The 25,390-nt window shown below is 52.2% G+C and overlaps 1 protein-coding gene across 1 annotated transcript; it reads right to left on the bottom strand.

Annotated features, from left to right (window-relative positions):
* Positions 1-81: 81 nt before the first annotated feature.
* On the bottom strand, positions 82-16,794 carry LOC140132323 (fucolectin-like). Its single transcript, XM_072150972.1, has 4 exons — positions 16,715-16,794; positions 8,585-8,658; positions 7,847-8,135; positions 82-432 (listed from the first exon to the last, which is right to left on the bottom strand). Coding segments are annotated over exons 1-4 (555 nt in total). The 5' UTR covers positions 16,717-16,794; the 3' UTR covers positions 82-242.
* Between the last annotated feature and the right edge of the window lie 8,596 nt (positions 16,795-25,390).

The raw sequence follows: 25,390 nt of genomic DNA on the forward strand, positions 1-25,390 counted from the left end.
CTTCAAGTCTCAAGAAATGTTTTCAATGTCTTCTCCCACCTGGGAGGAAGGATATAAGGATATAAAAATGTACGAGATGGAGCAATGACAAGATGTTTATTTATGAGTTTTACTAAACATGGAAGTAGAGGTGGAGAATATGGACTTTCTGATCTCCAGGTTACAATACAGTGGAAAGTTTCCTGTGGATGCAAAGCGTGAGGAGGTGAGGAATCAGCCAGAGCTAAAGAGAAGATGTGATATTAGTGAAGTTTTCCAGATGCTTGGAAGTTATGCCAGGTTCTTTTAGGGATCATGTATCCATAGACCTCGACCTCGCACAGTGTTAGCCACTCTCTGCGTCCTGGGATCACCACGCTGACGTACTGACCTTCCATACCATAACAGCAAAATGTCAAGGTCAGATCCCGCACATTCGTGACCTGGGCACATCTGAAGAGAAAACCAACAAGAACTTGTGACTGCTTGATCCGCAAAAATAAGGATTTTTAGTAAATTCCAAAATATAACCAGAAAATATTGGGAATTTGCAACATGGGATAACAGTCTACAACTTCAGGCTGCGGTCACAGGTAGCGTTTGCCTTGTGTTTACAAATGCATCCGATCAATAACGAGCACCCGCTGCTTCGCATTTAAACAACCGTTAAAGCAAGGAAAATGCCACATGTGAATAGAGCCTAAGGGACCCAGAAATACTGCTCTCCTCACCCCTCACCATCAGCTGTTCTCACCCCTTACCACCAGCTCACTTCTGACCCCTAACTACCAACTCTCTCCTGACCCCTGACCACCCGATCTCTCCTGACCCCTGGCTACCAGCTGTTCTTCTAACCCCATGCCCACCAGCTCTCTCCTGACCCCAGCCCACTAACTCTCTCTTGACCCCTGACCACTAGCTCTCTCCTGACCCCTGACCACCAGCTCTCTCCTGACCTCTGACCACCAGCTATCTCCTGATCCCTGACCACCAGCTGGTTTCCTGACCTCTGCCCACCAGCTCTCTCCTGACCCCAGCCCACTAACTCTCTCTTGACCCCTGACCACTAGCTCTCTCCTGACCCCTGACCACCAGCTCTCTCCTGACCTCTGACCACCAGCTCTCTCCTGATCCCTGACCACCAGCTGGTTTCCTGACCTCTGCCCACCAGCTCTCTCCTGACCCCAGCCCACTAGCTCTCTCCTGACCCCTGACCACCAGATCTCTCCTGACCCCTTCCCATCAGTTCTCTCCTGACCACCAGCTGTTCTGACCCCTGACCCCAGCTCTCTCCTGACCCCTGACCACCAGCTCTCTCCTGACGCCTGACCATCAGCTGTTCTCCTGACCCCTGACCACCAGATCTCTCCTGACCCCTGGCTACCAGCTGTTCTCAAAACCCCTGCCCACCAGCTCTCTCCTGACCCCTGACCACCAGCTCCCTTCTGACCCCTGCCCACCAGCTGTTCTTCTGACCCCTGACCACCAGCTCTCTTCTGACCCCTGCCCATCAGCTCTCTCCTGACCTCTGGCCATCATCTCTCCCCTGACCCCTGACCACTAGCTGTTCTCCTGACCCCTGACCACTAGCTGTTCTCCTGACCCCTGACCACCAGCTGTTCTCCTGACCCAAGACCAACAGATCTCTCCTGACCCCTGACTACCAGCTCTTTTCTGACCCCTGGCCACCAGATCTCTCCTGACCCCTTCCCATCAGTTCTCTCCTGACCACCAGCTGTTCTGACCCCTGACCCCAGCTCTCTCCTGACCCCTGACCCCAGCTCTCTCCTGACCCCTGACCACCAGCTCTCTCCTGACCCCTGGCTACCAGCTGTTCTCCAAACCCCTGCCCACCAGCTCTCTCCTGACCCCTAACCACCAGCTCCCTCCTGACCCCTGTCCACCAGCTGTTCTTCTGACCCCTGACCACCAGCTCTCTTCTGACCCCTTCCCATCAGCTCTCTCCTGACCTCTGGTCATCAGCTCTCTCCTGACCTCTGGCCATCAGCTCTCCCCTGACCCCTGACCACCAGCTGTTCTCCTGACCCCTGACCACCAGCTGTTCTCCTGACCCCTGGCCACCAGCTGCTCTCCTGACCCAAGAGCAACAGATCTCTCCTGACCCCTGACTACCAGCTCTTTTCTGACCCCTGAACACCAGCTGTTCTTCTGACCTTTAACTACCAGCTCTCTCCTGACCACCAGCTTTTTCCTCACCCCTGACTACCAGCTGGTTTCCTCACCCCTGACCACCATCTCTCTCCTGACCACTAGCTCTCTCCTGACCCCTCACTACCAGCTGTACTTCTGACCCCTGACCACCAGCTATCTTCTGACCCCTTACTACCAACTCTCTTCTGACCCCTGACCACTAGCTCTCTCCTGACCCCTGACTACCAGCTTTCTCCTGCCCTCTGCCCACCAGGTCTCACTTGACCACTGACCATTAGCTCACCCCAGACCCCTCACCACCAGCTGTTCTTCTGACCACTAGCTCTCTCCTGACTCGTAACTACCAGCTGTACTTCTGACCACCATCTCTCTCCTGATCCCTGACCACCAGCTGTTCTTCTGACCCCTGACCACCAGCTCTCTCCTGACCCTGACCACCAGCTTTCTCCTGACCTCTGACCACCAGCTGTTCTTCTGACCCCTGCCCACCAGCTCTCTCTTGACCCCTAACCGCCAGCTCTCTCCTGACCACTAGCTCACACCAGACCCCTGACCACCAGCTGTTCTTCTGACCACCAGCTCTCTCCTGACTTGTAACTACCAGCTGTACTTCTGACCACCAGCTCTCTCCTGATCCCTGACCACCAGCTGTTCTTCTGACCCCTGACCACCAGCTGTTCTTCTGACCCCTGACCACCAGCTGTTCTTCTGACCCCTGACCACCAGCTCTCTCCTGACCCCTGCCCACCAGCTGTTCTCCTGACCCCTGCCCACCAGCTGTTCTCCTGACCCCTGGCCACCAGCTGCTCTCCTGACCCAAGAGCAACAGATCTCTCCTGACCCCTGACTACCAGCTCTTTTCTGACCCCTGAACACCAGCTGTTCTTCTGACCTTTAACTACCAGCTCTCTCCTGACCACCAGCTTTTTCCTCACCCCTGACTACCAGCTGGTTTCCTCACCCCTGACCACCATCTCTCTCCTGACCACTAGCTCTCTCCTGACCCCTCACTACCAGCTGTACTTCTGACCCCTGACCACCAGCTATCTTCTGACCCCTTACTACCAACTCTCTTCTGACCCCTAACCACCAGCTCTCTCCTGACCACTAGCTCTCTCCTGACCCCTGACTACCAGCTTTCTCCTGCCCTCTGCCCACCAGGTCTCACTTGACCACTGACCATTAGCTCACCCCAGACCCCTCACCACCAGCTGTTCTTCTGACCACTAGCTCTCTCCTGACTCGTAACTACCAGCTGTACTTCTGACCACCATCTCTCTCCTGATCCCTGACCACCAGCTGTTCTTCTGACCCCTGACCACCAGCTGTTCTTCTGACCCCTGACCACCAGCTCTCTCCTGACCCTGACCACCAGCTTTCTCCTGACCTCTGACCACCAGCTGTTCTTCTGACCCCTGCCCACCAGCTCTCTCTTGACCCCTAACCACCAGCTCTCTCCTGACCACTAGCTCACACCAGACCCCTGACCACCAGCTGTTCTTCTGACCACCAGCTCTCTCCTGACTTGTAACTACCAGCTGTACTTCTGACCACCAGCTCTCAACTGATCCCTGACCACCAGCTGTTCTTCTGACCCCTGACCACCAGCTGTTCTTCTGACCCCTGACCACCAGCTGTTCTTCTGACCCCTGACCACCAGCTCTCTCCTGACCCCTGCCCACCAGCTGTTCTCCTGACCCCTGCCCACCAGCTGTTCTCCTGACCCCTGACCACCAGCTCTCTCCTGACCCCTGACCACCAGCTCTCTCCTGACCCCTGACTACCAGCTGTTCTCCAAACCCCTGCCCACCAGCTCTCTCCTGACCCCTAACCACCAGCTCCCTCCTGACCCCTGCCCACCAGCTGTTCTTCTGACCCCTGACCACCAGCTCTCTTCTGACCCCTTCCCATCAGCTCTCTCCTGACCTCTGGTCATCAGCTCTCTCCTGACCTCTGGCCATCAGCTCTCCCCTGACCCCTGACCACCAGCTGTTCTCCTGACCCCTGACCACCAGCTGTTCTCCTGACCCCTGGCCACCAGCTGCTCTCCTGACCCAAGAGCAACAGATCTCTCCTGACCCCTGACTACCAGCTCTTTTCTGACCCCTGACCACCAGCTGTTCTTCTGACCCCTGACCACCAGCTCTCTCCTGACCCTGACCACCAGCTTTCTCCTGACCTCTGACCACCAGCTGTTCTTCTGACCCCTGCCCACCAGCTCTCTCTTGACCCCTAACCACCAGCTCTCTCCTGACCACTAGCTCACACCAGACCCCTGACCACCAGCTGTTCTTCTGACCACCAGCTCTCTCCTGATCCCTGACCACCAGCTGTTCTTCTGACCCCTGACCACCAGCTGTTCTTCTGACCCCTGACCACCAGCTGTTCTTCTGACCCCTGACCACCAGCTCTCTCCTGACCCCTGCCCACCAGCTGTTCTCCTGACCCCTGGCCACCAGCTGCTCTCCTGACCCAAGAGCAACAGATCTCTCCTGACCCCTGACTACCAGCTCTTTTCTGACCCCTGAACACCAGCTGTTCTTCTGACCCCTGACCACCAGCTCTCTCCTGACCACCAGCTTTTTCCTCACCCCTGACTACCAGCTGGTTTCCTCACCCCTGACCACCATCTCTCTCCTGACCACTAGCTCTCTCCTGACCCCTCACTACCAGCTGTACTTCTGACCCCTGACCACCAGCTATCTTCTGACCCCTTACTACCAACTCTCTTCTGACCCCTAACCACCAGCTCTCTCCTGACCACTAGCTCTCTCCTGACCCCTGACTACCAGCTTTCTCCTGCCCTCTGCCCACCAGGTCTCACTTGACCACTGACCATTAGCTCACCCCAGACCCCTCACCACCAGCTGTTCTTCTGACCACTAGCTCTCTCCTGACTCGTAACTACCAGCTGTACTTCTGACCACCATCTCTCTCCTGATCCCTGACCACCAGCTGTTCTTCTGACCCCTGACCACCAGCTGTTCTTCTGACCCCTGACCACCAGCTCTCTCCTGACCCTGACCACCAGCTTTCTCCTGACCTCTGACCACCAGCTGTTCTTCTGACCCCTGCCCACCAGCTCTCTCTTGACCCCTAACCACCAGCTCTCTCCTGACCACTAGCTCACACCAGACCCCTGACCACCAGCTGTTCTTCTGACCACCAGCTCTCTCCTGACTTGTAACTACCAGCTGTACTTCTGACCACCAGCTCTCTCCTGATCCCTGACCACCAGCTGTTCTTCTGACCCCTGACCACCAGCTGTTCTTCTGACCCCTGACCACCAGCTGTTCTTCTGACCCCTGACCACCAGCTCTCTCCTGACCCCTGCCCACCAGCTGTTCTCCTGACCCCTGCCCACCAGCTGTTCTCCTGACCCCTGACCACCAGCTCTCTCCTGACCCCTGACCACCAGCTCTCTCCTGACCCCTGACTACCAGCTGTTCTCCAAACCCCTGCCCACCAGCTCTCTCCTGACCCCTAACCACCAGCTCCCTCCTGACCCCTGCCCACCAGCTGTTCTTCTGACCCCTGACCACCAGCTCTCTTCTGACCCCTTCCCATCAGCTCTCTCCTGACCTCTGGTCATCAGCTCTCTCCTGACCTCTGGCCATCAGCTCTCCCCTGACCCCTGACCACCAGCTGTTCTCCTGACCCCTGACCACCAGCTGTTCTCCTGACCCCTGGCCACCAGCTGCTCTCCTGACCCAAGAGCAACAGATCTCTCCTGACCCCTGACTACCAGCTCTTTTCTGACCCCTGAACACCAGCTGTTCTTCTGACCCCTGACCACCAGCTCTCTCCTGACCACCAGCTTTTTCCTCACCCCTGACTACCAGCTGGTTTCCTCACCCCTGACCACCATCTCTCTCCTGACCACTAGCTCTCTCCTGACCCCTCACTACCAGCTGTACTTCTGACCCCTGACCACCAGCTATCTTCTGACCCCTTACTACCAACTCTCTTCTGACCCCTAACCACCAGCTCTCTCCTGACCACTAGCTCTCTCCTGACCCCTGACTACCAGCTTTCTCCTGCCCTCTGCCCACCAGGTCTCACTTGACCACTGACCATTAGCTCACCCCAGACCCCTCACCACCAGCTGTTCTTCTGACCACTAGCTCTCTCCTGACTCGTAACTACCAGCTGTACTTCTGACCACCATCTCTCTCCTGATCCCTGACCACCAGCTGTTCTTCTGACCCCTGACCACCAGCTGTTCTTCTGACCCCTGACCACCAGCTCTCTCCTGACCCTGACCACCAGCTTTCTCCTGACCTCTGACCACCAGCTGTTCTTCTGACCCCTGCCCACCAGCTCTCTCTTGACCCCTAACCACCAGCTCTCTCCTGACCACTAGCTCACACCAGACCCCTGACCACCAGCTGTTCTTCTGACCACCAGCTCTCTCCTGACTTGTAACTACCAGCTGTACTTCTGACCACCAGCTCTCTCCTGATCCCTGACCACCAGCTGTTCTTCTGACCCCTGACCACCAGCTGTTCTTCTGACCCCTGACCACCAGCTGTTCTTCTGACCCCTGACCACCAGCTCTCTCCTGACCCCTGCCCACCAGCTGTTCTCCTGACCCCTGCCCACCAGCTGTTCTCCTGACCCCTGACCACCAGCTCTCTCCTGACCCCTGACCACCAGCTCTCTCCTGACCCCTGACTACCAGCTGTTCTCCAAACCCCTGCCCACCAGCTCTCTCCTGACCCCTAACCACCAGCTCCCTCCTGACCCCTGCCCACCAGCTGTTCTTCTGACCCCTGACCACCAGCTCTCTTCTGACCCCTTCCCATCAGCTCTCTCCTGACCTCTGGTCATCAGCTCTCTCCTGACCTCTGGCCATCAGCTCTCCCCTGACCCCTGACCACCAGCTGTTCTCCTGACCCCTGGCCACCAGCTGCTCTCCTGACCCAAGAGCAACAGATCTCTCCTGACCCCTGACTACCAGCTCTTTTCTGACCCCTGAACACCAGCTGTTCTTCTGACCTTTAACTACCAGCTCTCTCCTGACCACCAGCTTTTTCCTCACCCCTGACTACCAGCTGGTTTCCTCACCCCTGACCACCATCTCTCTCCTGACCACTAGCTCTCTCCTGACCCCTCACTACCAGCTGTACTTCTGACCCCTGACCACCAGCTCTTCTTCTGACCCCTGACTACCAGCTCTCTTCAGAGCCCCTAACTACCAGCTCTCTCCTGACCACCTGCTGTTCTCCTGACCCCTTACTACCAGCTTTTCTTCTGACCCCTTACCACCAGCTCTCTCCTGACTCCTGACCCCTGACCACCAGCTCTCTTCCGACACCTGACCACCAGCTGTTCTTCTGACCCCTGACCACCAGCTCTTTCCTGAAGCCTGACCACCAGCTCTCTCTTGACCCCTGACTAATAGCTTTCTCTCAGCTGCTCATCATGTCCTTTGCTCCCTAGCTGTCGGATACAGTCTTGTGTCAGGTTATTTGTGTCACACTCTGTAATGTGGAGTTTGTATATTTGTGTAATATATTTACATGTGTGCATTTTGTATATACCGCATGTGTGTAATGTGTGTATGTCTCATCTTCGCTAGAAGTAAAATTATGTGTATAGTTTATGTCTATATGTAGATTGAGGTCTTGAAATCAACTTTTTTGGATGAACCAAAGGACTCTCAGTCCAGAACGGCCCAATCTGAGTGACTTACATTGGGTTGTCGTTGTAGGGTGAGTTCCCAATTCGGATCTGAGCTCCCAGCAGTCTCTCTGCGCAGCAGTCTCCTCTATTTAAAAGGATAACACTTGATATCTTGTAGATGTTTTTCAGGTTCAACCTCCACCACGGACGGTTCAGTCCACTGGTGTGAGTGCAGAAACCTCTCTCATAATTCATGTATTTGACGCCATCTATGGCATTTCTGGCACTTCCTTTTGGATTGTTAGGGAATCCGTAGTCCGAGTCCTGGGAAGCTTCTCCATATCTCGCTACGTTTATTGCTGAGGAGACAAGAAGAGAGGAGAATTCAGGAATAAGAAGCTGAGATGCGAGTCCCGACCCTCACCATTGTCCTGCCGTCCAGTAGGAGAAGAAACATGGACGGCAGGACAACGGCAGGAGGAGATGGATTTGTGGTTAATTTAATAAATGGCTCCTCCACGCGGATCCAGAAAGTCATGGTGCTGCCCATATTCTACATTCTGCCAAAATGATTGAATTAAAAAATTACTAAAAAGTGAGACTTCTAGCAGTTAGTATGTAGAGAGAAGCCACATGTAGAGTTCTGTCCTCTGCGGCTCTAATCTGATCCTCATTAGACTCTACTTTCCGGTTGGTAGTGGAGGTTCTGGGTCCTTGGACCACCCCTTCATGTTATACTCCTGTCCCCCCGTCCTGTTTGTGCTGCAGGTATGTTACAGGACAGTCCTGTGTGTAGATCTGATCTCACCTCCGGGTACAGGAGGGCATCCCAGAGTCAGGGCCAGAGATCCAAGCAGAAGCAGCGATGACACAGGATTCATCCTGGAGGAAGAGGAGGAGGAAGTTAGATATCTCTATGTAAGAAGGTAAGAAGGAAGTGCATTACTTACTGATCCTGAGGTGCATCTTATACTCCAGTCACTACCAAAGCTGCATTTCTCTACTGATATTTATTTCCCAAACATTCACTGTTGTCAGGATTCAGGGGTAGTGAACCTTCTGTACCACCACTGATGATGTCACAAGCTGACACCTGGGAGGGGCACCCGGTTTTTCACCAGAGCCCGCCACAAAGTGGGTTGGACTTGTTGTGGAGTGGTGCCACCAGGTAGCTCCACAGGTGCAACTTTGTCCACGGTGGTGGCCAAGGTGAGGTACAGAGTCATGAGGCACAATCGTGGTCGGGGAAAGGCAGGAGGTCGAGACAGGTGGCACAGGATCAAGGTCAGGGGCAGAGCAGGAGGTCAGGACAGGCAGCAGGAGAACGTTGTCAGGAACGGAACCGGGGTCACAACAAGAAGTCTCAATACCAGCAGGGAGCATACAGGAACAAGCTTTCTCTAGGGCACAAGGCACGAAGATCCGGCAGGGGACACAGGAAGGGACCACCGCTGGAGCGCGGCACGGTAAGTGAAGCTGCCGAACTCCGGGGGCACAGGTAGGTAAAACCTCCCATGGACATAATACGGCAGAGAAATACAACATACTTAATAGGGATTGTAACTGTCACAAGGCGACCGAGGAGTTCAACTTATCCTGGGGAAAGCGGAATACCACGGATTCTGAATCCAATTCTAAACCCTAAAACACGGACCCACCGTCTTCTCCACGGACAAAGGAACGCCGAAATGCTTATACCAATCGGTAGCCAGGTGTCATAGTAATGCTCGCCCTCCACAAAGCAACCCGGCAGATGGTAGCAATCAGGGTGCACAGGCAACAGGCAAAAAGCTGATTCAATATCGGACTTATAAGGGCCCCGGGGCCCTTAGTAGCAACGCCACCACCCTATGAAAAGATAAAGATGATTCCTCATTCATCTAAACTTTCCCTGCTCTTTTTTTTACACCACCCCAAGGGGGGACACCCACAAATTAGTGAAACTTGAATGACAATCCTTCTTGACTTTATTGCACAACACTTCGGGTGATCCCTTGCACAACACAAATTGTCCGCACAGAAACTCTCCCTACGAAGCGTAAAGGGGATAAAAAACCCAACACTGAAACCCAGGGACAATGTGGAAGCCGCCTCCCTATTTGGGTATCTGCTGAGCCACGACTGTGCAACACCCCTGCCGATGCATAGGCTTGGTGGTTGATGCAAATAGTGCCCTCTCCTTGTCAGGTGCTATCAGCTGTGTCACTCAGAAGCAACTGCTGGGGACACTTAGTCATTGCAGCTGTAAGTCATTGCAGCTGCCTGGTAAGGCAAGAGTTAACATGTAAAATGTTATTAACCAATGATATCCTTTGTACTATTGTAAAGCAAGCAAGCAGCTGATTGGAGGGTGCTGCCACCTGATCAGGGGAGTATAAAAACCCCCTAGTGGGCAGGAGCACATGGTCGGAAAGTCAGACCTCACGGCTAGTCAGCAGAGTGAGAAGAAGGTCCAGTGTGCGGCTCCTGCAGAGTTGCCATCCAGACACACTAGCAGGAAGCAGAGGAGCCTCTGCCTGACACCTTGGGCAAGTCAGGAGACTAATCCCCAGAGCAGAGGTCCGCTGTCCATACTCAGCTCCATCTACCAGCCCAGCCTGAAGCTACTATCAGACTGTGAGGGCTTCCTGTGGACCAGCTGACTCCTACCAGCTTTCCTACCTGCTGAACCTGCTGCTGTTAACTGTTCCCTGGTCTTCCAATAATGAACTGTAAGTTGATTTGCACAACGTTGCCTCCGTCTGATCCATGGACACGGCTGTTACCACCACGGGCTTCCCATCCATTACCCGGGGGCTTATCTTACAGACACCCTGGGGTTGCCCCAGGGAGAACCAGTACATCAGCCTCTCCCTCCATATTTCTTGCACACACCACCTGCTGGAGAGCTGCCAGGCTGTAGGACAGCCCTCCGGTTCCCCATACCAAGCACCGTGACATCAGCGTAATGGTTGATAACAGAGAGTAATAGATTGTATCCCCCCCTGTACAGTCTCCTCTCCCTGGGATGTAATGGCTGATAACAGAGAGTAATAGATTGTATCCCCCCTGTACAGTCTCCTCTCCCTAGGTTGTAATGGCTGATAACAGAGAGTGATAGATTGTATCCCCCCTGTACAGTCTCCTCTCCCCGGGGTGTAATGGCTGATAACAGAGAGTAATAGATTGTATCCCCCCTGTACAGTCTCCTCTCCCCGGGGTGTAATGGCTGATAACAGAGAGTAATAGATTGTATCCCCCTGTACAGTCTCCTCTCCCCGGGATGTAATGGCTGATAACAGAGAGTAATAGATTGTATCCCCCTGTACAGTCTCCTCTCCCCGGGGTGTAATGGCTGATAACAGAGAGTAATAGATTGTATCCCCCCCTGTACAGTCTCCTCTCCCCGGGGTGTAATGGCTGATAACAGAGAGTAATAGATTGTATCCTCCCCCTGTACAGTCTCCTCTCCCCGGGGTGTAATGGCTGATAACAGAGAGTGATAGATTGTATCCCCCCCCCCCTGTACAGTCTCCTCTCCCCGGGGTGTAATGGCTGATAACAGAGAGTGATAGATTGTATCCCCCCCCTGTACAGTCTCCTCTCCCTAGGTTGTAATGGCTGATAACAGAGAGTAATAGATTGTATCCCCCCTGTACAGTCTCCTCTCTCCGGGGTGTAATGGCTGATAACAGAGAGTAATAGATTGTATCCCCCCTGTACAGTCTCCTCTCCCCGGGGTGTAATGGCTGATAACAGAGAGTGATAGATTGTATCCCCCCTGTACATTCTCCTCTCCCCGGGATGTAATGGCTGATAACAGAGAGTAATAGATTGTATCCCCCCCTGTACAGTCTCTTCTCCCCGGGGTGTAATGGCTGATAACAGAGAGTAATAGATTGTATCCCCCCCCCCCCCTGTACAGTCTCCTCTCCCCGGGATGTAATGGCTGATAACAGAGAGTAATAGATTGTATCCCCCCCTGTACAGTCTCCTCTCCCCGGGGTGTAATGGCTGATAACAGAGAGTAATAGATTGTATCCCCCCCCCCCCCCTGTACATTCTCCTCTCCCCGGGGTGTAATGGCTGATAACATAGAGTAATAGATTGTATCCCCCCTGTACAGTCTCCTCTCCCCGGGATGTAATGGCTGATAACAGAGAGTAATAGATTGTATCCCCCTGTACAGTCTCCTCTCCCCGGGATGTAATGGCTGATAACAGAGAGTAATAGATTGTATCCCCCCCCCCCCTGTACATTCTCCTCTCCCCGGGGTGTAATGGCTGATAACATAGAGTAATAGATTGTATCCCCCCCCCCCCCTGTACATTCTCCTCTCCCCGGGGTGTAATGGCTGATAACATAGAGTAATAGATTGTATCCCCCCTGTACAGTCTCCTCTCCCCGGGATGTAATGGCTGATAACAGAGAGTAATAGATTGTATCCCCCTGTACAGTCTCCTCTCCCCGGGATGTAATGGCTGATAACAGAGAGTAATAGATTGTATCCCCCCTGTACAGTCTCCTCTCCCTAGGTTGTAATGGCTGATAACAGAGAGTGATAGATTGTATCCCCCCTGTACAGTCTCCTCTCCCCGGGGTGTAATGGCTGATAACAGAGAGTAATAGATTGTATCCCCCCTGTACAGTCTCCTCTCCCTAGGTTGTAATGGCTGATAACAGAGAGTGATAGATTGTACCCCCCCTGTACAGTCTCCTCTCCCCGGGGTGTAATGGCTGATAACAGAGAGTAATAGATTATATCCCCCCCCTGTACAGTCTCCTCTCCCCGGGATGTAATGGCTGATAACAGAGAGTAATAGATAGTATCCCCCCTGTACAGTCTCCTCTCCCCGGGATGTAATGGCTGATAACAGAGAGTAATAGATTGTATCCCCCTGAACAGTCTCTTCTCTCCGGGGTGTAATGGCTGATAACAGAGAGTAATAGATTGTATCCCCCCTGTACAGTCTCCTCTCCCTGGGTTGTAATGGCTGATAACAGAGAGTAATAGATTGTATCCCCCCTGTACATTCTCCTCTCCCCGGGGTGTAATGGCTGATAACAGAGAGTAATAGATTGTATCCCCCCTGTACAGTCTCCTCTCCCCGGGATGTAATGGCTGATAACAGAGAATAATAGATTGTATCCCCCCTGTACAGTCTCCTCTCCCCGGGATGTAATGGCTGATAACAGAGAGTAATAGATTGTATCCCCCCTGTACAGTCTCCTCTCCCCGGGATGTAATGGCTGATAACAGAGAGTAATAGATTGTATCCCCCCCTGTACAGTCTCCTCTCCCCGGGATGTAATGGCTGATAACAGAGAGTAATAGATTGTATCCCCCCTGTACAGTCTCCTCTCCCCGGGATGTAATGGCTGATAACAGAGAGTAATAGATTGTATCCCCCCTGTACAGTCTCCTCTCCCCGGGATGTAATGGCTGATAACAGAGAGTAATAGATTGTATCCCCCCTGTACAGTCTCCTCTCCCCGGGATGTAATGGCTGATAACAGAGAGTAATAGATTGTATCCCCCCTGTACAGTCTCCTCTCCCCGGGATGTAATGGCTGATTACAGAGAGTAATAGATTGTATCCCCCCCTGTACAGTCTCCTCTCCCCGGGATGTAATGGCTGATAACAGAGAGTAATAGATTGTATCCCCCCTGTACAGTCTCCTCTCCCCGGGGTGTAATGGCTGATAACAGAGAGTAATAGATTGTATCCCCCTGTACAGTCTCCTCTCCCCGGGATGTAATGGCTGATAACAGAGAGTAATAGATTGTATCCCCCTGTACAGTCTCCTCTCCCCTGGATGTAATGGCTGATAACAGAGAGTAATAGATTGTATCCCCCTGTACAGTCTCCTCTCCCCGGGATGTAATGGCTGATAACAGAGAGTAATAGATTGTATCCCCCCCTGTACAGTCTCCTCTCCCCTGGATGTAATGGCTGATAACAGAGAGTAATAGATTGTATCCCCCCCTGTACAGTCTCCTCTCCCCGGGATGTAATGGCTGATAACAGAGAGTAATAGATTGTATCCCCCCCCCTGTACAGTCTCCTCTCCCCTGGATGTAATGGCTGATAACAGAGAGTAATAGATTGTATCCCCCCCTGTACAGTCTCCTCTCCCCGGGATGTAATGGCTGATAACAGAGAGTAATAGATTGTATCCCCCCTGTACAGTCTCCTCTCCCCGGGATGTAATGGCTGATAACAGAGAGTAATAGATTGTATCCCCCCTGTACAGTCTCCTCTCCCCGGGGTGTAATGGCTGATAACAGAGAGTAATAGATTGTATCCCCCCTGTACAGTCTCCTCTCCCCGGGGTGTAATGGCTGATAACAGAGAGTAATAGATTGTATCCCCCCTGTACAGTCTCCTCTCCCCGGGGTGTAATGGCTGATAACAGAGAGTAATAGATTGTATCCCCCCTGTACAGTCTCCTCTCCCCGGGGTGTAATGGCTGATAACAGAGAGTAATAGATTGTATCCCCCCCTGTACAGTCTCCTCTCCCTTGGGTGTAATGGCTGATAACAGAGAGTAATAGATTGTACCCCCCTGTACAGTCTCCTCTCCCTTGGGTGTAATGGCTGATAACAGAGAGTAATAGATTGTACCCCCCTGTACAGTCTCCTCTCCCCGGGGTGTAATGGCTGATAACAGAGAGTAATAGATTGTATCCCCCTTGTACAGTCTCCTCTCCCCATGGTGTAATGGCTGATAACAGAGAGTAATAGATTGTATCCCCCCTGTACAGTCTCCTCTCCCCGGGGTGTAATGGCTGATAACAGAGAGTAATAGATTGTACCCCCCCTGTACAGTCTCCTCTCCCCTGGATGTAATGGCTGATAACAGAGAGTAATAGACTGTATCCCCCCCCCCTCTACAGTCTCCTCTCCCCGGGATGTAATGGCTGATAACAGAGAGTAATAGATTGTATCCCCCCCTGTACAGTCTCCTCTCCCCGGGATGTAATGGCTGATAACAGAGAGTAATAGATTGTATCCCCCCCTGTACAGTCTCCTCTCCCCGGGTTGTAATGGCTGATAACAGAGAGTAATAGATTGTATCCCCCCCCCCTGTACAGTCTCCTCTCCCCGGGATGTAATGGCTGATAACAGAGAGTAATAGATTGTATCCCCCCCCCCCCTGTACAGTCTCCTCTCCCCGGGATGTAATGGCTGATAACAGAGAGTAATAGATTGTATCCCCCCTGTACAGTCTACTCTCCCCGGGATGTAATGGCTGATAACAGAGAGTAATAGATTGTATCCCCCCTGTACAGTCTCCTCTCCCCGGGGTGTAATGGCTGATAACAGAGAGTAATAGATTGTATCCCCCCTGTACAGTCTCCTCTCCCAGGGATGTAATGGCTGATAACAGAGAGTAATAGATTGTATCCCCCTGTACAGTCTCCTCTCCCCGGGGTGTAATGGCTGATAACAGAGAGTAATAGATTGTATCCCCCTGTACAGTCTCCTCTCCCCGGGGTGTAATGGCTGATAACAGAGAGTAATAGATAGTATCCCCCCTGTACAGTCTCCTCTCCCCGGGCTGTAATGGCTGATAACAGAGAGTAATAGATTGTATCCCCCCTGTACAGTCTCCTCTCCCCATGGTGTAATGGCTGATAACAGAGAGTAATAGATTGTATCCCCCCTGTACAGTCCTCTCCCCGGGATGTAATGGCTGATAACAGAGAGTAATAGATTGTATCCCCCCCTGTACAGTCTCCTCTCCCCGGGGTGTAATGGCTGATAACAGAGAGTAATAGATTGTATCCCCCCTGTACAGTCTCCTCTCCCCGGGGTGTAATGGCTGATAACAGAGAGTAATAGATTGTATCCACCCTGTACAGTCTCCTCTCCCCGGGGTGTAATGGCTGATAACAGAGAGTAATAGATTGTATCCCCCCTGTACAGTCTCCTCTCCCCGGGGTGTAATGGCTGATAACAGAGAGTAATAGATTGTATCCCCCCCCTGTACAGTCTCCTCTCCCCGGGGTGTAATGGCTGATAACAGAGAGTAATAGATTGTATCCCCCCCTGTACAGTCTCCTCTCCCCGGGGTGTAATGGCTGATAACAGAGAGTAATAGATTGTATCCCCCCCTGTACAGTCTCCTCTCCCTGGGGTGTAATGGCTGATAACAGAGAGTAATAGATTGTATCCCCCCCTGTACAGTCTCCTCTCCCTTGGGTGTAATGGCTGATAACAGAGAGTAATAGATTGTATCCACCCTGTACAGTCTCCTCTCCCCGGGGTGTAATGGCTGATAACAGAGAGTAATAGATTGTATCCCCCCTGTACAGTCTCCTCTCCCCGGGGTGTAATGGCTGATAACAGAGAGTAATAGATTGTATCCCCCCCCTGTACAGTCTCCTCTCCCCGGGGTGTAATGGCTGATAACAGAGAGTAATAGATTGTATCCCCCCCTGTACAGTCTCCTCTCCCCGGGGTGTAATGGCTGATAACAGAGAGTAATAGATTGTATCCCCCCCTGTACAGTCTCCTCTCCCTGGGGTGTAATGGCTGATAACAGAGAGTAATAGATTGTATCCCCCCCTGTACAGTCTCCTCTCCCTTGGGTGTAATGGCTGATAACAGAGAGTAATAGATTGTATCCCCCCCTGTACAGTCTCCTCTCCCTTGGGTGTAATGGCTGATAACAGAGAGTAATAGATTGTATCCCCCCTGTACAGTCTCCTCTCCCCGGGATGTAATGGCTGATAACAGAGAGTAATAGATTGTATCCCCCCTGTACAGTCTCCTCTCCCCGGGATGTAGTGGCTGATAACAGAGAGTAATAGATTGTATCCCCCCCTGTACAGTCTCCTCTCCCCGGGATGTAGTGGCTGATAACAGAGAGTAATAGATTGTATCCCCCCCTGTACAGTCTCCTCTCCCCGGGATGTAGTGGCTGATAACAGAGAGTAATAAGCAGTACTCACATGTCTGGGGTCCAGCGCTCGGTTATTTCCAGGGTCTCGCTCTCCTGTATTTATACAATGTTTCTCCTCCCACTCGAGGTTTTCCAGTGAATTTCTCTATTTACCTGTGAAATATTTGATATTATTGTTTATGTTCTATATTGTAACAGATCCAATAATAACATCAGCTCCTCCTCAATATCGTTCAGGTGTTCCCCGTCTTCCCTCATCATTTTGGCATTGCTCCAATTCTCTCTGCCCCCCATCCCTGTATTGCAGGGCCGACGCTATGTGTAGGTAAAGTGGGCTATTGCCAGGGGGCCACTGGAAGAGGAGAATCTCTTCTTTCAAATGAATCTTGAATTGTGTTTCTAGGTGCCAGGGATCCAGAGATATTCAGGTTAAAGTGAGAATATCAGGTGCCATTTTATATATAAATCACTCCCGACAGCAGTTTAACAGTTAATATCTCCATTTTCATTAGACTTAGAAACACAAAGATATAAAAGATGAGACTCTCTCCTTTCATAGGAAATAAGAAGTGAGGTTCTATGTGTCACAGAGCCAGAGATACAGCCCCCTGATATGTGCCCCCCCCCCTCCAGATTCTTAGCCATCAGGCTGCAGGGAGAATTTGCTGCACACAGGAGCTGCTGCACCTCACAGATAATGGAAATATTCACTTTATATGTTACTACATTTTGAGAAGGGATAATATCAACTAATATTCATGTTATTAACCCTTCTCTATCCAGAACAATATAAGAACACACTTTCTCTCTTATTGCCTTTTATTTTGTGATAGTTTTTTTTTTTTTGCAAAAATTGACTGATACGATGAACATTTGATCCTCTTCTCCTAATGTCGCTACATATTAACCCCATGACCCAGAACATGTCTGGGGTAAAGTTTTTATTTCCCCCCCCATCCTCCATTATTTATATAATCTCCTGTATATATAATCTCCTGTATATATCATCTCCTTTATAGTTCTGCATCTAGAAATCTTTATCATCTTTATTTATCTTCTATCATAATAATTATAATTAATAATTCCTTTATTTATATAGCGCACACAGATACCGCAGCGCTGCACAGAGCTGCCAGATCAGTCCCTGTCCCCATGGGGCTCACAATCTAATCAACCTACCAGTAATTTTTTGGAGTGTGGGAGGAAACAGGAGGACCCGGAAGAAACACGGAGAGAACATACAAACTCTATGAAGATGTTGACCAGCGCTGCAAGGCTGTAGTGCTGACCACGGAGCCACCAAGCTGCCCATCATCTCCCCATCAGCTATCTATCTCCTATAAAATTCTCCCATATTACAGATTGTTTTACCATAAATGGAGCCTCTTGCTGACTGTGACTGGTCATTAAATAGTTTAATTTTGGGGCCCCACTTTTAGTTTTGCCCAGGGCCCCACTTTGTCTAGAACCGGCACTCTGTGGGGTCCTCCATTAACAAGTTACCAATTTCAATTGGTTTTCCAAAAAATAAGCAATTAGTGTTTCTGATTACGGTCCACACTCCTTCCGTGTTGGTGCGGGTACGGATCTGCCGGAGCTGCTCTTCCTGACCCTGATGTGATGAGTATTGGGCGCTGGCGCTCGTCCTGTTGCAAGAATTTTTGTGCCTATTCTTCTGTTCTAGGTTCCAGTTTCCAACCTTGCGCACGAGTTCCGAGTTTGGATCCCCGGCCACAAATTTTCTGGGTGGCACAACGACCTAAAGTCCCCGGGGGACAGGCCTGATACTCCTCCTCAGTATCAGGCCCCCATACTCCTCCTCCTCCCCAGTATCAGGCCCCCATACTCCTCCTCCTCCCCAGTATCAGGTCCTCATACTCCTCCTTCTCCTCCCCAGTATCAGGTCCTCATACTCCTCCTCCTCCTCCCCAGTATCAGGCCCCCATACTCCTCCTCCTCCCCAGTATCAGGTCCTCATACTCCTCCTTCTCCTCCCCAGTATCAGGTCCTCATACTCCTCCTCCCCAGTATCAGGCCCCCATAGTCCTCCTCCTCCCCAGTATCAGATCCTCATACTCCTCCTCCTCCCCAGTATCAGATCCTCATACTCCTCCTCCTCCCCAGTATCAGGCCCCCATAGTCCTCCTCCTCCCCAGTGTCAGGTCCTCATACTCCTCCTCCTCCTCCCCAGTATCAGGTCCTCATACTCCTCCTCCTCCTCCCCAGTATCAGGCCCCCATACTCCTCCCCAGTATCAGGCCCCCATACTCCTCCTCAGTATCAGGCCCCCATACTCCTCCTCCTCCCCAGTACCAGGCCCCCATACTCCTCCTCCTCCCCAGTATCAGGTCCTCATACTCCTCCTCCTCCTCCCCAGTATCAGGTCCTCATACTCCTCCTCCTCCTCCCCAGTATCAGGCCCCCATACTCCTCCTCCTCCCCAGTATCAGGTCCTCATACTCCTCCTCCTCCTCCCCAGTATCAGGCCCCCATACTCCTCCCCAGTATCAGGCCCCCATACTCCTCCTCAGTATCAGGCCCCCATACTCCTCCTCCTCCCCAGTATCAGGCCCCCATACTCCTCCTCCTCCCCAGTATCAGGTCCTCATACTCCTCCTCCTCCTCCCCAGTATCAGGTCCTCATACTCCTCCTCCTCCTCCCCAGTATCAGGCCCCCATACTCCTCCTCCTCCCCAGTATCAGGTCCTCATACTCCTCCTCCTCCCCAGTATCAGGTCCTCATACTCCTCCTCCTCCTCCCCAGTATCAGGCCCCCATACTCCTCCTCCTCCCCAGTATCAGGTCCTCATACTCCTCCTCCTCCTCCCCAGTATCAGGTCCTCATACTCCTCCTCCTCCTCCCCAGTATCAGGCCCCCATACTCCTCCTCCTCCCCAGTATCAGGTCCTCATACTCCTCCTCCTCCCCAGTATCAGGTCCTCATACTCCTCCTCCTCCTCCCCAGTATCAGGCCCCCATACTCCTCCTCCTCCCCAGTATCAGATCCTCATACTCCTCCTCCTCCCCAGTATCAGATCCTCATACTCCTCCTCCTCCCCAGTATCAGGCCCCCATAGTCCTCCTCCTCCCCAGTATCAGGCCCCCATACTCCTCCTCCTCCCCAGTATCAGGTCCTCATACTCCTCCTCCTCCTCCCCAGTATCAGGTCCTCATACTCCTCCTCCTCCTCCCCAGTATCAGGCCCCCATACTCCTCCCCAGTATCAGGCCCCCATACTCCTCCTCAGTATCAGGCCCCCATACTCCTCCTCCTCCCCAGTATCAGGCCCCCATACTCATCCTCCTCCCCAGTATCAGGTCCTCATACTCCTCCTCCTCCTCCCCAGTATCAGGTCCTCATACTCCTCCTCCTCCTCCCCAGTATCAGACCCCCATACTCCTCCTCCTCCCCAGTATCAGGTCCTCATACTCCTCCTCCTCCTCCCCAGTATCAGGTCCTCATACTCCTCCTCCTCCTCCCCAGTATCAGGCCCCCATACTCCTCCTCCTCCCCAGTATCAGGTCCTCATACTCCTCCTCCTCCTCCCCAGTATCAGGCCCCCATAGTCCTCCTCCTCCCCAGTATCAGATCCTCATACTCCTCCTCCTCCCCAGTATCAGATCCTCATACTCCTCCTCCTCCCCAGTATCAGATCCTCATACTCCTCCTCCTCCCCAGTATCAGGCCCCCATAGTCCTCCTCCTCCCCAGTATCAGGCCCCCATACTCCTCCTCCTCCCCAGTATCAGGTCCTCTTACTCCTCCTCCTCCCCAGTATCAGGTTCTCATACTCCTCCTCCTCCCCAGTATCAGGTCCTCATACTCCTCCTCCTCCCCAGTATCAGGCCCCCATAGTCCTCCTCCTCCCCAGTATCAGGTCCCTATACTCCTCCTCCTCCCCAGTATCAGATCCTCATACTCCTCCTCCTCCCCAGTATCAGGCCCCCATAGTCCTCCTCCTCCCCAGTATCAGGCCCCCATACTCCTCCTCCTCCCCAGTATCAGGTCCTCATACTCCTCCTCCTCCCCAGTATCAGGTCCTCATACTCCTCCTTCTCCCCAGTATCAGGTCCTCATACTCCTCCTCCTCCCCAGTATCAGGTCCTCATACTCCTCCTTCTCCCCAGTATCAGGTCCTCATACTCCTCCTCCTCCCCAGTATCAGGTCCTCATACTCCTCCTCCTTCTCCCCAGTATCCGGTCCTCATACTCCTCCTCCTTCTCCCCAGTATCCGGTCCTCATACTCCTCCTTCTCCCCAGTATCCGGTCCTCATACTCCTCCTTCTCCCCAGTATCAGGTCCTCATACTCCTCCTAGCCAATATCAGGTCCTCATACTCCTCCTCCTCCCCAGTATCAGGTCCTCATACTCCTCCTCCTCCCCAGTATCAGGTCCTCATACTCCTCCTCCTCCCCAGTATCAGGTCCTCATACTCCTCCTCCTCCTCCCCAGTATCAGGTCCTCATACTCCTCCTTCTCCCCAGTATCAGGTCCTCATACTCCTCCTTCTCCCCAGTATCAGGTCCTCATACTCCTCCTACCCAATATCAGGTCCTCATACTCCTCCTCCTCCCCAGTATCAGGTCCTCATACTCCTCCTCCTCCCAAGTATCAGGTCCTCATACTCCTCCTCCTCCCCAGTATCAGGTCCTCATACTCCTCCTCCTCCCCAGTATCAGGTCCTCATACTCCTCCTCCCCAGTATCAGGTCCTCATACTCCTCCTCCCCAGTATCAGGTCCTCATACTCCTCCTCCTCCCCAGTATCAGGTCCTCATACTCCTCCTCCTCCCCAGTATCAGGCCCTCATACTCCTCCTTCACCCCAGTATCAGGTCCTCATACTCCTCCTCCTCCCCAGTATCTGGTCCTCATACTCCTCCTTCTCCCCAGTATCAGGTCCTCATACTCCTCCTTCTCCCCAGTATCAGGTCCTCATACTCCTCCTTCTCCCCAGTATCAGGTCCTCTTACTCCTCCTCCTCCTCAGTATCAGGTCCTCATACTCCTCCTCCTCCCCAGTATCAGGTCCTCATACTCCTCCTTCTCCCCAGTATCAGGTCCTCATACTCCTCCTCCTCCCCAGTATCTGGTCCTCATACTCCTCCTCCTCCCCAGTATCAGGTCCTCATACTCCTCCTTCTCCCCAGTATCAGGTCCTCTTACTCCTCCTCCTCCCCAGTATCAGGTCCTCATACTCCTCCTCCTCCCCAGTATCAGGTCCTCATACTCCTCCTCCCCAATGGTGGGAGATGTGAGATGGTGGTTGCTCGGTTGGCTGACTTGCCAGCTGGGATATTATGGGTTAATATATAAAAAAATAAATCTGTGATCTCATTTTCCACCAAGTAAGAAGCGTCTGTCGTATTGTGGAAGTTCCTTATATGGGTAAAGTTTACTGATATTTGTGTTACGGGTAATTTTTAAAAAATTTTTTTTGTCTTTTTATCATTTTTTTGTCTTTTTATCATTTATCTCTAATATTCTTGTTTGCTTTCTCTCTGCTGCTGTTGGGAATTTCCTCATTTTGTGGAGGATTATCTTACAGGTTACACGAGGTGTTGTCCTGCCCTCCAGTCTATACATTTTGGGATCTGTGACCTCACATCCTCCCTCCCTGTTATATTAGTGCACAGATCTCTTCTTCCTCCCACTGATTTGTGATGCATGGATTCCCTTATCCCCGTTGATACTTCTGTGTGACTTGGCTGCTGTGATGGCTGCACACACACAATACTTGTCACTCATCCTCGTTAGTGTCACCATCAGTTCCTGGAGCCGCTGCGGCTGTATATGACTCCATGCAGTGTGGGGGCTCCGCTCGCTGATCGCCTCCTCCGGGGGGCTCCGGGTCATGAGCTGTCTGTCTGCAATGGATCCCCCTGGTCCCGTATCTACAGACCAGTCCCAGGCCGGGGAGGATTGTCCCGGGATTCTCCCCCGGACACAGAGCTGGATACAACAGTGGAGCCGGGGGATGTCGGCTTCCTGCTCCACCATTCACCCTCTGCTCTGCGTGGCCCCTGACCTCATCTAATCACAACTTAGCGTTTTTGGCTTCTTCTGATAATTCCAGATTCAGATAAATCGAATAATCAAATCTAAGAATAACGTTCACTTTTTATAGAAAAAGAGGCGGGTCGGAGGTTTCTACAGTGAGGGATGAGATACAGAACAAAGTATGTGAGGGGGAGGGGAACATAGATGGGGGTTTAGGAAATAAGCACTATCTCCTATAAGTGGGGGCTAGAGGAGGGGGGGGTACTTAAAAGGGGCATTATTCGTGATGGGGCATTTTATGGGCATTATAAGTGGGGGGCTACATATAGGGGTTTATATGGTGTGGAGAAAAGAAAATTGACCTTCTGTCACGGCAGGGATTAAATTCTGAATTTTTTACACAAAACTGCCTATAGGCAGTCAAAGAGAGCCCATATCCGGACAGGTGACAAAATAAAATAAAACATAATTTTTATTGGAAAACTAAAATTTTTTTTCAATAATTCAAAAGAATATGGCATAGACCACTGGGTGCAGTGGACTCTAATGAGTTAAGAACATGGTGTGGGGCACAGCACTGTGTGGGGTGGATTTATATTGAAGGCTCATAAGGGAACATAAGACAGTATGGGGGGCATCAGTATGGGGGGGGGGGGGGCATCAGAGGGGGGTATTATGATTTCCCAGCACCTCAGGGGTTCAGGGTATTGTACAAGGTCCTAAAACTTTCTGTGGTGCCACTTCTGCCCCTATATCCACATCTTCTCCTGTTTGCTACACTGTGAGTGTTAACCCTTTCTGCTGTCTCCATCGGCTGTAGTATGGATTGACAGGTCTGCGCCCAGTGATTGACAGGACCACGCTCAGTGATTGACAGGTCTGCGCTCAGTGATTGACAGGTCTGCGCCCAGTGATTGACAGGACCGCGCTCAGTGATTGACAGGTCTGCGCTCAGTGATTGACAGGTCTGCGCTCAGTGATTGACAGGTCTGCGCCCAGTGATTGACAAGACCGAGCTTAGTGATTGACAAGACCGCGCTCAGTGATTGACAGGACCGCGCTCAGTGATTGACAGGACCGCGCTCAGTGATTGACAGGTCTGCGCTCAGTGATTGACAGGTCTGCGCTCAGTGATTGACAGGTCTGAGCCCAGTGATTGACAGGTCAATCACTGAGCGCGGTCCTGTCAATCACTGGGCTCAGACCTGTCAATCACTGAGCGCAGACCTGTCAATCACTGAGCGCAGACCTGTCAATCACTGAGCGCGGTCCTGTCAATCACTGAGCGCGGTCCTGTCAATCACTGAGCGCGGTCTTGTCAATCACTAAGCTCGGTCTTGTCAATCACTGGGCGCAGACCTGTCAATCACTGAGCGCAGACCTGTCAATCACTGAGCGCAGACCTGTCAATCACTGAGCGCAGACCTGACAATCACTGAGCGCGGTCCTGTCAATCACTGAGCGCGGTCCTGTTAATCCCTGGGTGCAGACCTGTCAATCACTGAGCGCAGACCTGTCAATCACTGAGCGCGGTCTTGTCAATCACTGAGCGCGGTCAAGACCGCGCTCAGTGATTGACAGGTCTGCGCTCAGTGATTGACAGGTCTGCACCCAGGGATTAACAGGACCGCGCTCAGTGATTGACAGGACCGCGCTCAGTGATTGTCAGGTCTGCGCTCAGTGATTAACAGGTCTGCGCTCAGTGATTGACAGGTCTGCGCCCAGTGATTGACAGGTCTGCACCCAGTGATTGACAGGACCGCGCTCAGTGATTGACAGGACCGCGCTCAGTGATTGACAGGACCGCGCTCAGTGATTGACAGGACCGCGCTCAGTGATTGACAGGACCGCGCTCAGTGATTGACAGGTCTGCGCGCAGTGATTGACAGGTTTGCGCTCAGTGATTGACAGGACCGCGCTCAGTGATTGACAGGACCGCGCTCAGTGATTGACAGGACCGCGCTCAGTGATTGACAGGTCTGCGCGCAGTGATTGACAGGTTTGCGCTCAGTGATTGACAGGCCTGCGCTCAGTGAAATATATAACTCTGTTACCCTCCAATCATTCTATAATACAGCAATGTTTAATTGGTTTCTTCTGATGATTCTGGACATGAATCGATTAATAAATCTAAGAAATACTATGTGCAGGGGGTGTGTACTATGTGCAGGGGGTGTGTACTATGTGCAGGGTGTGTACTATGTGCAGTGTGTACTATGTGCAGGGGGTGTGTACTATGTGCAGGGGGTGTGTACTATGTGCAGGGTGTGTACTATGTGCAGTGTGTACTATGTGCAGGGGGTGTGTACTATGTGCAGGGGGTGTACTATGTGCAGGGGGTGTGTACTATGTGCAGTGTGTACTATGTGCAGGGGGTGTGTACTATGTGCAGGGTGTGTACTATGTGCAGGGTGTACTATGTGCAGGGGGGTGTACTATATGCAGGGTGTACTATGTGCAGGGGGGTGTACTATGTGCAGGGGGTGTGTACTATGTGCAGGGTGTACTATGTGCAGGGTGTACTATGTGCAGGGGGGTGTACTATATGCAGGGTGTACTATGTGCAGGGGGTGTGTACTATGTGCAGGGGGTGTACTATGTGCAGGGGGTGTACTATGTGCAGGGTGTGTACTATGTGCAGGGTGTGTTCTATGTGCAGGGTGTACTATGTGCAGGGGGGTGTACTATATGCAGGGTGTGTTCTATGTGCAGGGGGTGTGTACTATGT

This window comes from Engystomops pustulosus, chromosome 5 (genome assembly GCF_040894005.1).
Source record: "Engystomops pustulosus chromosome 5, aEngPut4.maternal, whole genome shotgun sequence".
Classification (NCBI taxonomy): Eukaryota; Metazoa; Chordata; class Amphibia; order Anura; family Leptodactylidae; genus Engystomops; species Engystomops pustulosus.